The 16,754-nt window shown below is 38.0% G+C and overlaps 1 protein-coding gene across 3 annotated transcripts in view; it reads right to left on the bottom strand.

Annotated features, from left to right (window-relative positions):
* The window catches only part of LARP4B (La ribonucleoprotein 4B), a 62,287-nt gene that overhangs the window by 29,811 nt on the left and 15,722 nt on the right, over positions 1-16,754 (bottom strand). For 2 of the 3 annotated variants that reach the window (XM_036025078.1, XM_036025079.1), the window contains exons 3-7: positions 16,141-16,200; positions 12,905-12,984; positions 9,020-12,071; positions 4,220-4,370; positions 3,783-3,923 (exon numbers count right to left, since the gene is read on the bottom strand). In XM_036025078.1, the coding sequence (XP_035880971.1) occupies positions 3,783-3,923; positions 4,220-4,370; positions 9,020-12,071; positions 12,905-12,984; positions 16,141-16,200 (3,484 nt within the window). The remainder of the gene's footprint in view (positions 1-3,782; positions 3,924-4,219; positions 4,371-9,019; positions 12,072-12,904; positions 12,985-16,140; positions 16,201-16,754) is intronic. The other variant, XM_028507471.2, reaches the window with a different exon arrangement.

The following is a 16,754-nucleotide window of genomic DNA, read 5'->3' as shown; positions in this document are numbered from 1 at the left end:
ATAAAAGATACCAGACTGGCTAGGGAATAACACTGAATTTACTCACAGATAAATTCACATCTCTGTTGAAAATGCAGTATAATCTACAAACAGTTTCGAAAATGAAGACGTCAACTTAGCAAGTTTGCATGTATATCAATTTATAAAAATTAATATTTCTATCTACTGATGACAAACAATTGCAAATTAAATTTTTGAAAATCACAACAGCAGCAAAAATATAAATACTCAAGAACAAATTGGACAAAAGATGTGAAAGACTAATATACTGAAAACTATAAAAAACAAACAAAAGCCCTGGCTGGTATAGCTCAGTGGATTGAACGCGTGCTACGAACCAAAATTCCCAGTCAGGGCATGTGCCTGGGTTGCAGGCCACGGGCCCCAGCAACCGCACATTGGTGTTTCTCTCTCTTTCTTCCTCCCTTCCCTCTCTAATAAATAAATACATAAATAAATAAAATCTTAAAAACAAAACAAAACAAAACAACACAGCCAAGAGAAATCAAAGACCTACACGAGTAGAAACATACCTTGCTCATGAGTACTATATTTAAAGATGTTGATTTTCTGCAATTGTGCTATCAATTTAATGCAATCTCAATAAAAATCTCAGCATTTTACAGTTACCAGCTTATTCTAATTTGTATGAAAATGGAAAGGAACTAGAAAAGCCAAAATAACTCTGAAAATGAAGAAAATGAGAAGGCTAACACTACCTGTTTTTAAGAGTTACTTACAGTAATCAAAACACTGTGGCACTGTTGTCAAAACAGACTAACGGATCAATGGAACACAAGAGACAGGCTAGAGATAAACCCACACACGTATGGACAGATGGTTTTGACAATGGTACAAATGCAGTGCAGTGAAGAAAGGAGAACCTTTCTGGCAAATTGTGCATTTCCACATGTGGGGGAAAAAATAATTTTGCTCCATACTTCACAATATACACAAAAATTAACTTGAAATTGCCCATAGGCCTAAAAAATACAAAACTTAAAGTCATACAAGTTCTAGGAGAAAACTTTTGTGACTAGCATTAAGCAAAGATTTCTTAGGTACAACACCAAAGCAAGTTCCATAAAAGAAAAAAAACTAATAAAATGTACTATATAAAAAAATTATAAACTTCTGCTTTTCAAGAGCTGAAACTATTAGGAAAACAAAAAGGCAAGCAACAGACTAGGAGACTGTATTTGCAAATCATGTATCTGATAAGGACTTGTATCCAAAAAAAAAAAAAAAGAATTCTCAAAATGCAATTAATAAAGCAGCCCAATAAGAGAATGGGCAAGACTTGAATGGGCCCTTCATCAAACGACAGATGCTTATGAAAGGATGCTTGACACCATTGGACATTAGGAAAGTACAAATTAAGAATACAGTAAGACTCTACTACCTACCTTTTAGAATGGCTAAAATTAAAAAAGAATGACCATATCAGTGTTGGTGAGGGTATGAGGCAGCTAGATCTCTGATCCATTGCTGGTGGAAACACAAAGGGAGCCACTACGGGACACAGCTTCACCATTTCTTTTGCAGAGGCCCCCAACCTCCAGGCCATGAACCAGTACAGGTCTGTGGCCTGTTAGAAATTGGGCCACACAGCAGGAGGTGAACCTGAATGTAATACACTTGAATCACCCAAAACCATCCTGCCTCTCCCCAAACCGGTCCGTGGAAAAATTGTCTTCCACTAAATCAGTCCCTGGTGACAAAAGGGTTGAGGACTACTTGTGTGCATGACGATCCCCCAACCTACTAAGCCACCTGGCCAGGATAGCTTCACCATTCCCTAAGCAGATAAATATATGCCTACTGGATGACCATCTATTCCATGTCTACATATTTATCCAAGAGAAACAGAAACATGTGTTCATACAAAGTCTTGCTTATAAATGTGCACAGTAGCTTTATTTGCAATAGCCACAGCCTGGAAACAAATCCAAGTATTCATCAACAGATAAATGGAAAAATATACTGGTTAATAATGGAATACTCTTCAGAAACAAAAAAATGAACAATTTGTGAATATTACAACATGAACCTTAAAATTAGTAAGCCAAGTAAAAGAAGCACTGATCTTGATTGTGGTGATTGTTTTATAGGTATATATCACATTTGATAGAAAAATCAATGAGGAATGGAAGAGTTACCAAATCAATTTTATAATGCAATGAATATTTTGCTTTAATCTAGGAAAAATAAAGCTTATACAAAAGCTGGGATACACTTTAAATATATAATGTTTATTTTATAACAATTATGTTTCAAGAGGCCCTACACCCAAAAATAACAAAGAAGAGAGTACTGGGTCTGAGGTGAGACCAGAAGTTGTGAAACAGATGTCCAGAAGGGTGACTTCCCTGGGCGACTGTGGGCCATGCTAAGGACCCAGTGGAAGTTTGTGATCATAACTTAAAGCACCATCACTGCATACTGCTAGGTAGTTTTGTTCAGCCACACATATCTATCCACTCAGGAATAGGCACATAGTATGTAGAGAATATTTAAGCAAGTTTGAAGCATTTGCTAAGCAACTACGAAGGAAGTAATGAAATTATCATTGGGGTGATCAGGAACAGTGAGGAGGGAAATAAGGTGCAAAGCGGGCCATGGGAGATTACAGAGGTCAGTGGAGGCATTCATCCAGTACTAGCCAAATTAGCAATACTGCAGACAAAGTCTTCATCAATGTCACCCTTTAAGGGGAAAAATAAACAAATACGTGATACCAAACACTTACATGGTGCTTACTGTGTACCTCTTGTACGTAACATAACGTTTGGTAGTGAAAACGTAACACACAGAAAGGGAAGGTGCTTTCTATTCACATACCACGTCTAAATCAAGTGTGTCTTTAGACAGAATCGCCTGAAGGACTAAGCACACTTCACCTTCATCAGCTCTGGCTAGCCAACTTAGGGAAGTCATTCCTTTCACTCAAGCTGCTCCATTCAACTGTCAATGAGAATGCAGCCTGCCTCTTAGGTATGTGGGGGTTTTAGATTATGTCAGAGACAAACCTGGAGGTGAACTTTGGTGTCCCATAACCTACAGGCATTTCTATACCTTCCCCACCTAGGCACCCAAAAGAGAATTGCTCTCTTCTCTTGGTTCTTCTCTTCTGAAAATAGCTTTAAACAGCCCTTAAAAAAACAAACAAACAAACAAACAAACAAACAAAACAACTTCTTTTGGGCTTGACTCTCAATTTCACATTAACGTTCCCTGTCTGTGCTCTCACATTTTGCCCCATGGTAGATCTACTGCTTCTCTCAGTGCAATGGGACTCGCATTACAGGAAGTGCTCAGGTCTCACACTTTTTCCATGATGCCTTCCCCGACCAAAACACTTCATCTCTGTCCACACAGGAATGAGTTTAAGGTAGAATCAAAGGAAGTAATGACAGGCACATTGTGTAGGGAAATATTTAACAAGCTGAATTTTTAAAAGCAACATAAGCCCTAGCTGGCGGCTCAGTTGGTTGGAGCATTGTCCTACTGACCAAAGGTCGTGGGTTTGACTGCTGGTTAGGGCACATGCCCAGATTGTGGGTTTGATCCCTGGTTGGGACGTGTTCAAGAGGCAGCCAATCAATGTTTCTTACCCACATTGATGTTTCTCCCTCTCCCCTCATTCCTCTCTCTAAAAAAGCAATGGGGGGGAAAAAAAGTCCTCCAGTGAGGATTAAAAAACAAAAAACAAAACAAAACAAAAAGGCAACATAAAATAAGCCCTTACTCTAGATGACAATGATTTCATAAAGTATCTTTACCTGTTTCGCTGTTTTCAGGCAGAGATTCATATTCTGAGTGATCCAAAGCCAAAGTGTTCATGGCTGTTTGATCCGGTTCCTGTAAGTCTGACAGTGCTGCGTTCTCATGACTTTTGTCACCATCACCACTGACATCCAATTCTGTAATTAGGAATTTTACCCCAAAAAGAAAAGTTAAAAGAGTAACTTTCTCTTAAAACAAAAATTTATATTTGCAGTTACTTTAATTTTCTAAGTTGGTGGTGAAAGATCACATGGCTCTTAAATAGTGTCAAAACCAGGATATAAATTTTAATTAACAATTTCTTTTTTTTTAATTTAATTTAATTTTAATTGTTGTTCAAGTACAACAATTTCTTAAAGATGGATTAAAAGGAAAACAAAAACCAAGCCTGGAGAGTAAAGCTGCTTCTCATGGCGCTGGGCTCACCACTCACCCTCCTGGCCATAGCTGGGGCACTGGTCAGGTGTGTCCTCCCAGGCTGCACTCACACTACCGTCCGCTGAACTACCTGCCTCCAAATGTAACACCGGCGTCCCCCACACTTTTGCATTGGGGTTTAGTTCTGAAACCTTGGCTGTTGGTACCTAAGAAAAAAATTGAGATATATATATATATATATATATTTCTATCCAAATTCTAATCAAATGCAGTTGTACTTATTCGGAGTTAAAACACATCTATGTAAGAGAATTTATTCTAAAAAGGTTTAGCCTATCTACGCATACTATGAGGATGAAATCAGGGTAACAGTAACAAAAGTGGATGCACTCAGAACTCAACTCAATTCATCATTACAGTCTAAGTTCCTACTGTGCAAGGCTCTCTAGAGACATGTAACAGAAAAATAACTGCTGATCCAATTATCATCTCTGCCCTAGACTACCCAATGCAATTTCTGGAACTGCAAATCTGAATGGAACATAGATGGATAAAATTTGAAAATAAAGCTCACATAAGCAAAGGATGTAGAAAATGAAAGTTCCTCCATACACAAAGGTCTGTCAGAGGGGTGCCTACTGTGGCACCTCTGGGACCCTGCTCATTTCCAGAATCACTGGCCTCCTACTGTCTAGACACACCAGCCACTTACACTCCACACCAGACACTCCACTCTCCCTGATACTCACATGGCTCTCACCTTCACCTCCTTTAGGGATTGGTGAGACCTTTTCCAGGGCACCTTATCAAACCTATAACCACTTCAATTTTTCTTCTGCTCACAAACCTTGAGCAGCTCCACAAGTCTAAGGAAAAGTTAATGCCATCTCAAGGACAGCTGTTCCCCAAACTAACTCCAGTTCTGCTGCCACAATCATTCAGCAATCAGAGCCAAATTATACACCTTTTCCCAGCTACCAGAGCTGACCCCACTGTATAGGGGTCAGAGCTTCTAAAGGGAGGCACCAGGTCCTAGGAGCCCTCAATTGTGCCCAGCAGGAGCTCTGAGATGAGTATAGCCTTGCTGTGCAGGTCCAAAGAGGTGCATATATTACCCAATGAGTTCTCCTAGTGTGCACATGGTCAAGATAAGCAATCAAAGAAACCACCTGTGAATTAACAATCTTTTTTAAAAAAGATTTTAAAAATTATTTTTAGAGAGGGGAAAGGAGGGGGAGAGAGAGAAGAGGAAACATCAATGTGTGGTTGCCTCTTGAGCACCCCCTACTGGGGACCTAGCCCACAATCTAGGCATGTGCCCTGACTGGGAATTGAACCAACGACTCTTTGGTTTGCAGGCCAGCACTCAATCCACTGAGGCATACCAGTCAGGGCTGAATTAACAATCTTAAAAAGACAAAACAAATTTACTCTGGCTAAGGTGATTAAAGTTTGCAGTGAAAAACAACTATTTCTGAAATTGATAGCAGAGGCTGATATGGTTAAAACCATGGTATCTACTTTATTCATATGTAGGAGGCAAGGACAATGAACATCATGCCCACAAAACCAGATGCCTCAGTGAGTGCCTACCTGGAACTCTTTTTTATTTTTTAGGTATTGGTGAAAGGGCAAAGAACTGGGCTCCCCCTTTCCTTTAAGCATTCTATACTCAAGAAGCACTAAGTCTTTAATCCTCTTTCTTACATGGCACCTACAAGTTCCAGTTCATTTTGGCCTCTGCTTCTACACAAAGTGTTTCTCTATTTGTCTCTGTCATCCCCTTATGTCTCCAATGAACACTCCCAAATGCTCAGTAAGTGCCAGGCACAGCAGGAAGCCAACAGGATGGAATAAAGCAGACACAGCCTTCATAAGCAAAGAGCAATGTAGCAGGTATTCTACATGTAAGATACCACTACTATCTGCCTCAGCATTCACACCTTTACCATTTTTTTTTCTTAACTCATTCCTCTATTCTCTTTCCTTTTCTAGCACTTGTGTATACCACTCTCTAATTATAACTGCTCTCTTTCTACCAGGCAACACACACCAAGATCCCCTAGGTTAGTGCTCTTCCATCCAAGGAACTGGCTACCCTGATCTTGTGTATGTACTATACATTCTCTTAACTTCTAATACTAACCAACATCGGTCTTTTCCATTTTTAGCACCTTCTGCAGCTGCCTGTACTACCTCACCAATGCACATTTTGAAGTTCCCTAGTACAGATCACACTTTATCCTAGAGGTGAACAACACTCTGAGAGCCTCAGGTCCGCAGCAGGCTACTCTCCCACAGAGCTCGCACTGCTAGAATGTGCCTGGTCTGTCTTTCCCACAAGCCCACAAATTCTTGGATGTCCATTTGGTTTACCAATGCATTGCTAATACCTAGCAGTTCAGAATTCACTACACAGGTGCTTGAGAAATATGCTGAATATTTAACAAAGTAATAATATAGAAAACTATACTTTCCACTATTTGACATTCTGTGCAAGGTTTTTTGCCACATCCAAATAGAACCATATACCCTCATGTAATTGACTACTTCATAAGTAGTAGATACGCAAATCCAAATCAACTACTAGGGACTTCACAATTATAAGCAATTAATCAGTATTCAAAAGATACTCTGAGATGTGACAAAGGATGAAAAGAGGGAGACTTATAATTAAGACCTAATGACATGACAACTAACACTGGAGAGTGTGCTAGGTACCAAGATATTCTATGTATTTACTTGTATTTAATCATGACAATCCTATCAGGTAGTAGCAATCACTGCCTCCATTTCACAAATAAGAAAACCAAGGCAGAGAGAGGTTAAGTAACCTGACCCCAAAAATGATGATAATCAGAAAACAGTGGCAGAAAACATTAGCAAAAAAAAAACAAAAACAAAAAACTATCAAGAGTTCATTAACTTTTTGTAATTCACATAAGAAATAACTTACTGAACTTATTTCTTTGAAATGTGGTTATTTTCTTACAATTATATGGAATGCCAAGTGATTATCAACAACTCAAGTTTCACCTGCTTGGCCAACTAAGTCTTAGCCACCTGAGTCTTATTTTTCCACTGAAAATCATGGCTAAGCAATGGTCATCAGAACCAGAAGTGAGGTGACTTTAAAAAGCATGTTTTGAAGCAATTTCACTTAAATGACCAATGTTACTCCTTGGAGAGTACAGCATCCCTAAATCTGACACTAAAAGAATTCTTCTACCCCCTGAACAATGCTCCATTAAAAAAATAACCTAACAGCTCATAAATTTATTTTTTTTCTCAACATGAGACAGAATGGTCCCATTGACAAGTTCCCAAATAGAAATCAGAATAACTAGTATCGGGAAGGGAAAGGCAGGTAGAGAACATAAGATAGGTAAGAAAATAAAAGGAAAGAAAAACATGTACATTTATTTCAAATTAGCTCAGATTTCCTGGATTTGCCACTAAGTAGGCTTAATTCAAAGCAATTCACTGGCATTAGAGTCATGCAGTCTCTGTACTTCTGGCTCTTGATTTGTAAAATGGAGTAACAACTGCTATATATAGATTATTATTTAAAAACATGTCCGTACAAGCACTATGAAAACTGTAGTTCTGAAAAACAAATAACTATCCTTAAATGTAGTATGTTAAATTAGAATGCTCTTTGGGTGTATCTCATAATGGAAACGCTGATTTAGAACAGTACACATGTACCTCATATAGAGGCAGAAGAGCAGGACAGCAACAGGACTCATGTGCACTCTACATTAATGTTCCAAACATTGAAATTAGCAGACAATTGTTAATTATGCCCATTTATATAAACTATTACATGCACATAATTTAAAGGTCTAGTTTTATAGTGTTTGCCTTTATAATTATTTAAGAAACAAAACTAACTGGAACGTAACTATGCTAAAACTCCCAAATGTGGGCATGAAAAGGAAAAAAGAAAAGAGGTTAATGGATAATTACCTAAATTATAGGACTTAATTTCTGCATGTTTATTTCCCTATAATAGGCATTAATTAACATTTATACTTTTTAACATTACATTGCCTATTACCAAACATTTTTATTGCCTAATGCAACAAAAATCACTAATAATAAACTACTGTTTACATAAATGAGATTTTGTTACAAGTATGTCCTTTCAATCTCATACATGTCCGAAAAACGACTGCTTTAAAAGCAAGACCAAGTTTCCATTTATTGATTTTGCATTTATTACAGAATTTCTAGAAAGGTGCCCAAATTAGCTACCCATTGCAGAATCATCTGTGAAGATTCTTCCAAATGAGCAGAGCCTGAGCACCGAGGTCTGAGGAGCTCTGCAGATGTTTCTGACAGAAAGGAGACAGAGCAAGATTCCAGAGCAAATTAAAAGTAGCAAATTTTACCTGAGTTAAACAGTTACCATACAAAGTAGCAGAAATCACAGATTTAATTCATATACACACTGCAAGTGTCACCTTTTAGAAACAACTTTAAACATCTAATGGGTCAAAAGCTTGTTGTTCCAGCAAGAGACTGGTGATGAGGAAGGACAGGACTGGGCATGTCAGCCTTCACAAGTACATATATGCAAAGTCCACAAACAAAAGATGATCTGCACAAAGCTGCATCTGACCACCAGCAGTACAGGTTTAGTGCTAACAAGAGTTGACACAAAGTCTGACTATAACACACCGAACACTGAACTGAATTCATAGTCTCCAAAACAAAAATATAACCAACAGCTTTACATAAAGATTCAAACAACTGCCCATTGTTTAGAATAAATCTGTTAATTTTAAGCTAAAAGCAATAAAAAAGATTAGTATATCACAGCACAATAATAAAACTGATAAAACATACTTACTAACTGTGCACCTCTATTTTGCCATCCCCAAATAATACCATCTTCTGCCACTGGTAGCTGATAAGGGAGCTTTTCCATCCAAAAGGAAGGGATCTCGAAGTCTTGTGGCTGACTGTGCAGGTCCCCACTAAGTATCTGTTCATCTTCTAGTGCACCTTTCACAACTGTGTTAGTCCACAGACAGCCCACTGGATATCTACAACTATCTGCCAGGCTTTCAGAAAACATCTGATTTGCCAGCCCTCCTACAGGAGGGTAATAGGAAAGTTCACTCAAAAACTGGGAGTACAGTTCTTCTGGGAAGCTCTGCAAATCCCCCTTTAAGGGATTTTCAAATATATTTACAGCATCTTCTGAGAATGATAAAACATGGTCCTCACTACTTGGTACTACTATTTCTTTGCTGTCACCTGGGTTGAAAGGAACTGCCTGCAGTACATCATGAGTAATAGCTGTATGTCTGTCCACTTGGGCAGGATCCACACCAGCCAAGCAGGAATAACCATCAAGAGTGTCATGTAACTCCATTTCTCCAAAATTTGCCCTTGAACTTGCCACAAAAACTTCACTGTTTAATGTAGGTCTATTAACTGTAGCTGTGGCATTTCTTTGTGAACATGTGCTTGTCCCACATGTACTTCTGCAGTAGCTGCTGCTGGAGTCATTGTTGTCTCTTTCCCTGTAATGTCCCTCTTCCACCTCTTCCCCTATGAGTTTTGGTTTGTGCCCTGTCACTGAACCAGTACCTAAGGCATCCACAGAGACTTCAGTGGATGTGCAGGAAACCTGCTCCTGTTCTGGACCTTCACCACAGTTACAAGAGCTAGTCTCCCCTGCTCCTGACACCTGCGTACCTGAACTCGCAGATGGTACAAGATGAAGATCTTCATGTCTGCAGTTATTCACTCTGCAGGTTTCATGGTTTTCTATTTGATTTGTTTCAAAATCAGGGGGGGTTGTTATACTAGAACTAATGCAAGCCATTATGTCCTGACTGGGCACTACCTTGCATTTTAGTTTATTTGTTTCCCAGGAAAAGACTGTTTTAGAGTCTAACTTGACATTTTCTATATCATTTTTCCTTGTCTCTCTCTGATTAGCCTTTAGTGGTTGTTTTTCACCATTTTCTAGTTTGTGAGGGCCACTCCCTGAACTGGTCACACACAGTTCATCTTCTGTTTTATGATTCAGGCCTCTTTCACTCTCTTCTTCTTCACTGCAGGTGAAAATAAATGCAGAGGACATAAAGTTACTCTGAACACATCTGGGGCCATCAGGAGTCTCACTGTTCAGGGACATTTCCTGTGAACTCCTGAGGTCTGAGGTGTTTGTTGTTTGACGTAAGCCCTCCACGTTTGTTGTTCGCACCGCACAGGTTAAATCACAAATCTGAGCCTGGACTATGCTGGCCCCAGTATCTGCATACAGATCTTTATGACTCAAAGATCTCCTTTCAAAAAACCTTGTACCATGATCCTCGTCTTGATAAGATGAACTATTTTCAGGCTGCAAAGCCAATTCTCCTTCACTCACAAGCTGAGTGCTCCTAGTTCTTAGGTTGTGATCACCACCGTACTGCCTCTCCATCATGGCTGGTCCCAGGTGTTCAGGTCTGGGATCATCACATCTGTCAGGAGCTGCTTCTTGGAAATTAGGGTGAACAGGAAGACACTCACTTCCAAAGCTCACTGAAGTGATATATCTTTTTGAGTTGTCTGATCTGTTAACATCTAAATTGGAACAATCACTGTCTTTCACAGATTTTATAAATTTTTCTCCTACTTTTTCAGAACTTAAACTCTGATCTACACTAGCTTTTACAGCCTCAGATTCACCATTTTGTTCAACATTGGAAGTGTCATTAATTAGATTAACATGTGAGTCACCCACTGGACTGACTAGTGCTGAGCAACGGCTCTCTCCTTCTTCAGGGATGGCACACATGCATTCTAGTGAGTCAGTGTCTATGTTAGTATTTGATTCAGGTATTCTGCCAATATTAAGTGAGGCACCACTTTCTGTGTAATCTTTAGAGAAGCCAGTGTAAGTGTTTGCCCTTAAAGACTCAGCCTGCATTTCACCAGTATTTATTTTACATGATGGGTCACTGCCAGTCAAAAGTTCAGAACTAGGCTTAGTTTTCTCATTAGAGACTTCCTTCACTTCAGTAGGACCCTGCAGGCCGTGAGAGGACAGCTTTTCCTGTGGTGCCTCTAAGTCCCCCAGACCTTGAGCAACATTATCTGGAGGCCAGGCCCCTCTGCACACCCCCTCAAAATTGACAGCTGAGCGGCTTTCTTCTGTTGCAGCTGCTCCACACCTGTGTGCACACGGCTTGTCGTTACTGTCCAGGCTGCCAGGATCTACAACAGAGATACTGTAAAACTCGTTGTCTCTTGAATTCCAGCATTGTTTGTGATCCACACAAATGGGGTTTGCAACCTTCATCTCCCTATCAAACACACCTAAAGCATTATTCTCACTATCACAACTGATATGAACATTTACTGCAATTTCTTCCTCTACAACAGAGCTTTTACAAGTGATGACGTGATGGCACAGATGGTTATTTACAAGGGCTCCTTCCTGAACACCCTGGTCAGAAGGCCCTGGAACATGTGAAAGACACTCATCCTCTTCAGAGCCAACAACTGCAGAGAAACCCCATGTGCTATTGGTGGTGTCCACACACACACCCTTGCAGACAGTCTCACAGGCCTGCTCAATAGCAGCAGTACCTAAATTCTTGTCAGTCTCATCCAAATTTTCATACCTAGCTAGAAACTTACACATTAAAGAAGAAATAGAGTTGAACAACTGTCTCGGCCTGTGAGCCCGTTTGTGCCCAGATCTCACAAATACCCTTGGCCACATATCAGTCTGAGCAGCTGCCCTGCTGGCTCCATGTTCAACATTGTACAGCTCCTCACCTTCCAATGTATCAAATAATGCAGATAAAGTATTACTTATCTTGTTCTCCGGTTCCTTCTCTTCCACAGATTTTTGTAACAGGCCAGTTTTTTCATTGTCATTGTCACCACTTATTTCTTTGCTGAAACAACAGCCCATGTTCAAAAGTTCAAACACTCACATCACAATGCCTGTCGCTGTCTAACTCCACAAGTGTGCCTCATACTAACTCTCCATGGTTTCTGATGAGATGCCAACACCCAGACACCAAAAATAGCCCCTTGCACAGCAGTCACATGTCCCCGCCACTCAAATCCAAAATCCTAATTACAACAGCCCCTGCCTAACACAATCCTACTTACTCCACACACTAAAACGCAAACAACACATGGAACCCAAAGACTCTTAACAGCAACAAAAATGTTCATATTATTCTTTTTACTCTCATAAACTCAATTAAAAAGTAATTAAAATTATTATCCCAGCCTGAAGAAGGAAGTTCAGACCTCTGCTTTTCTAGTGTTTCAGAATTCTCTGAATTGTATTGCATGAGATGAAGGCAACCAAAGAAGGTAGCTTGTATAGTACACACACCAAAAAAAAAATAAAATAAAAATTTGCTCTTTAAAGTTAGAGGTACTTATAACTAATTTTCTGCAAGAAATAACAGCTGTGGGTATTCAGAAATAAAAGTGCTAGGCACAGAATTGTAGTGGTGTCTTTCAGAGATGGATGTTGAAATGTTTATGGTGAATAGCATGTTGTCTAGGATTTACTTTAAGAAGTAAATATGTAACTTTTTTTGAAATATGTTTGTAGAGGGGAGAAGAAGATATAACAAAGTAGCAAAACATATATATATAAAATAGTTTTAATAGTCTATTCTATATAAAAAATATAGTGAAACATCTACTTGTTTATTTCAAATTTACATCTCAGGCTCAAACTTCTCTACTGCAGTCCAACTGGCCTCACCTGCCCACTTCATTGATCGCTTGAATTTCTGTCAGGTAGATTTTCCCTCCACACACCTTTACTTCTCCAGTTTTTTCCATCTTAAAATAAATGAAACCATTATCCATCAAATTGCTCAACTAACCTTATTTATCTTTCCCCCACCTCATCTCCAACATCCAATCCACAAAGTAGTTTGGTTGAATCTACCTCCAAAATAAATTTGAACTCCATTTACTCTTAGTCTAAGCCACCACCATTTCTCACCTTCATGACATAATAGTTTTTAAATTTGGTTTCTTTGCTTCCATTCTTGACTCACTATAATCCATTTTCTTAATACAACAAGGTCAAAATAATCTTCCTATAATACCTCATACTATTCCCCACCTAAAATCCTCCAGCTTTACCCCAAATTAATTTCAACACTTAGACAATGCAAATAGTTGCCAAACAGCTGACAAGAGCTGGGTTTTGGTTTTGGTATTACTTTCTACTTGTTTCTGCTTCTAAATGAAGTAACAGATGTCAAAGAGGAAGTATCTTATCTTGAGTTTTGGATTCTGAACCCAGGTTGCCTAGGATCAGACCCTGTTTCTGCCAAGTTCTAGCTGAGTAATCTTAAGGAAATTACTTAAGTATCTTCAGGTCTCAGTTCCTCTAGTTAGGATCACTTTTTGGTGCTCACTAATTAGCTAGGATTATAGTTATTACTCAAAAATTTGGGGAGGGAGGAAGAGAACAGAGGGCAGTATGATCACTATGATTGATATTACCACCAAATAAATGCAAATCTGCTCCTGAATTACACATTTATTTGGCCATCACTATGGCGATTCTCCTTTGACTCACAGCATGTCCAACTCCGGGAAAAACTAAATCTTAAAGACTGGTTCCTAAATCAGACTGCTAAGCACACTCATTGCCAATCATAACTGCAGACTACTAAGCATCAATACTCAGAGCCACAACACAAAGTAAGATGTCTACACATTCAGTGTGCCATAAGTAATGCCATTTAGAAAAATGGTCAGAGTAATGCCATTGATAATAGCAAGAAAAAATAAACAGTATAAATGTCCCCCAAAACAAATGGCTAAAGAAATGAAGGCTTATTGACATAAAGAAAGCACTGCAGGCCAAGTACAAGGAAATACATAAATGAACTCATGCTATGTGGGAAAAAATGAGGTGAAATATGTATCTACTGATTCCAACTCTTTAAAAATGGGTGTACTCTTTAATAAGACTTTTATTTTCTGTAAAGATGCTTAAGTTTGTTGTAAGTTTTAAAGGACATACATATTGTGAACCAAGATGCTCTCTTATGGTACTTCCAGCTTAAGTATTTAACAATCCTATGAAAACCTAAAGTGTGCATCACACTATAAAACTGGTAAATAGTATATGCAAAATTTACAAAGTCTGGTGTCAGAGATATGATCTGCGCAAGGAATGCCAGGGGTGCTGAGTAGCAGGGCTGGACAAAGAACTCACCACATGATATTCTGTTATGGCCATTAACTCTTAAAAATAACAAAGAAAGCACTGTAAGTAGTACTAGTTGCAAATTATTTCTCCACAGAAATAAAATATTGAATTCTCTTCCAGATAGGTCTCATTTCAACAATTCTTACCCACAAAGTAATTTAAAGAAACAAAACAAGAAAAAAAAAAAAAAAAAAAGACAAAACCCCACAGGATCCAAAATCTGGTTTTATGTCCAGCAACAGGTTTTAAAGACATCTGAATATTATTTTATACTTCAAATCAACCATGGGGAAGAAGATTTGTTCTAAAAAAAAAGAAGAAAAATTTTTAAATCCCTTGATGATTTCTATATAATTTCCTCTTTCACCACTAGAAGACTTGTATTTGAGTTTTCAATTACTTAAAATATTACAAAATTCATTAAAAAAATCAATGTGAAATACAATATGCAAAAAAAATCCTACACACATCATAGAATGACAACGACGACTAAATACAATAGTTTAGATGGGGGTGGTCTTCTATTTGTTAAGTTTTCCTTATTAAAAAAAGATAATCTAATCTCCTCTAATTTCTACATGAACTACTTATAATTTGGAGAAATAGAGGAGGTTTACTATAAACTTTGTGAGATTACTTTAAAATTTTTTACTTTTAATAAAAGAATTACTTGTTCAATTCTGTATAAAATGCATTAAGATCATTTACAAGATTACCAAGCTAAATCTGGAATGGTCCAAATGTACCTGATATATGCAGATGCAAATGGTATAAAGCAGGATTTAAAAAACAATAGATGTCCATTTCTACAATCTTTCATTAATCACAGTTAAAATGTGAACCACTTTTCTTATAGTACAACCTTACTATGATTTTTATGCTTTAAAAAAACACAGGATATCAATATATAAAGCTAATCATATCTACACAATAGATTATCAGTGAATCATTAAAAATATTATAATGAATATCATGATATCAAATTAATACACACAGCACAGTAGAACTAACTATACACATAACACACACACAAGCCAGAAGAGAATACACAGTACTGACATCTACTGTACCCAGCTGGGTCTTCTCTACCCCTTTTGGGAAACATCAACATTCTCTAGTTATTTTATAATAAATATTTGTTATAAGGAAGTATCTGTGAGCCTCCACTGTGATATATGAGGGAAGACCCCAGGAAATTATCTTCAGGAGAACAGGTCTCTTGTAGTACAGACTTACCCCACTAGATGAGTGATTTAGAAACCCATCTGTATCAGTGTACCAGCTGGCATTGTTTGTGAGAGGCTGTGTTTCACTTCAGTGAATTTTTTTGGAAGACTCTTTCAGTGCATTTGCCCATTTCATGATGGGTGATTTACAAGCACATCTGTCCACCCCGCACCTGAGTGTTCAGCAGTTTTTGAGCAAAAATGGCATAACTACGTGCCCCATCCTCCCCATTCATCTGATCTTGTGCTGAGTGACTTTTTTTTTTTGTTTCCCCAGTGGAGAAAGTCCTCAAAGGGAAACATCTTGCTAAGGTGGAAGAGGTGAAACAAAAAATGGCAGAAGCACTAAAAAGGCATCAAAATTGATGAGTTCAAAAACCTCTTTCGAGCAGTGTAAAAAAAAAATCTTGATAGGTGTCCTACATCTAATTGAGAGTACTTTGAAGGTGACTGCAGTTTAAACATATAAGAATATACAATTTTTCATAAATAAATTCCTGGGTTTTTTTTGATTCCCCTCATATCTCAGGACTGAATTACCTGACTCAAAGCTGGGATGGAGCTTGTCTGAGAAGTGGTTTGAGGTATGGGACCATTCATCTGTAAAATTGAAAACATCAAACATACCATCACGACAACATAAAGAAACATATTTTCAAACCACAGTAATTAAGCAAAACAAAACCCACTGAGAAAAGCACATTTTTATATAACAAAGGAAATTCAGTGAGATATTCAGAGGAATGTAGGAGCCTTGAAATTTAAAGTATGTTGAAATTCTGACTGAAAAATCCCTTAAATGCCATAAGTAAAATTCCTTATAGTTTCAATGGGGAAAATTTTTAAATTTTACTTTTCCCAAAGCCATTCAGAAACTTCAAGTATTACTACTTGACATGATAAAATCTTACAATACATGAAGGCAGTCAAAAAAAGTTTATATTACAATACTAATTAATTCTTTCACAACATACCATTCATTGCACAATGGCTATGTTATAAAAGTATTTCTAAATCACTGTGTTTTCTTGGTGATTTAAAATCTAAGGCTTTGCCCTGGCCGGATAGCTCATTTGGTTATAGCACTATCTCAATACGCCAAGATTGTGGGTTAGATTCTGGGTAAGAGCACATATAAGAAGCAACTAACAAAT

The sequence above is a fragment of the Phyllostomus discolor genome, chromosome 1 (genome assembly GCF_004126475.2).
Source record: "Phyllostomus discolor isolate MPI-MPIP mPhyDis1 chromosome 1, mPhyDis1.pri.v3, whole genome shotgun sequence".
NCBI lineage: Eukaryota > Metazoa > Chordata > Mammalia > Chiroptera > Phyllostomidae > Phyllostomus > Phyllostomus discolor.
Note: the sequence above shows the minus strand (reverse complement) of the source record. Positions and strands in the feature narration are given on the sequence as shown.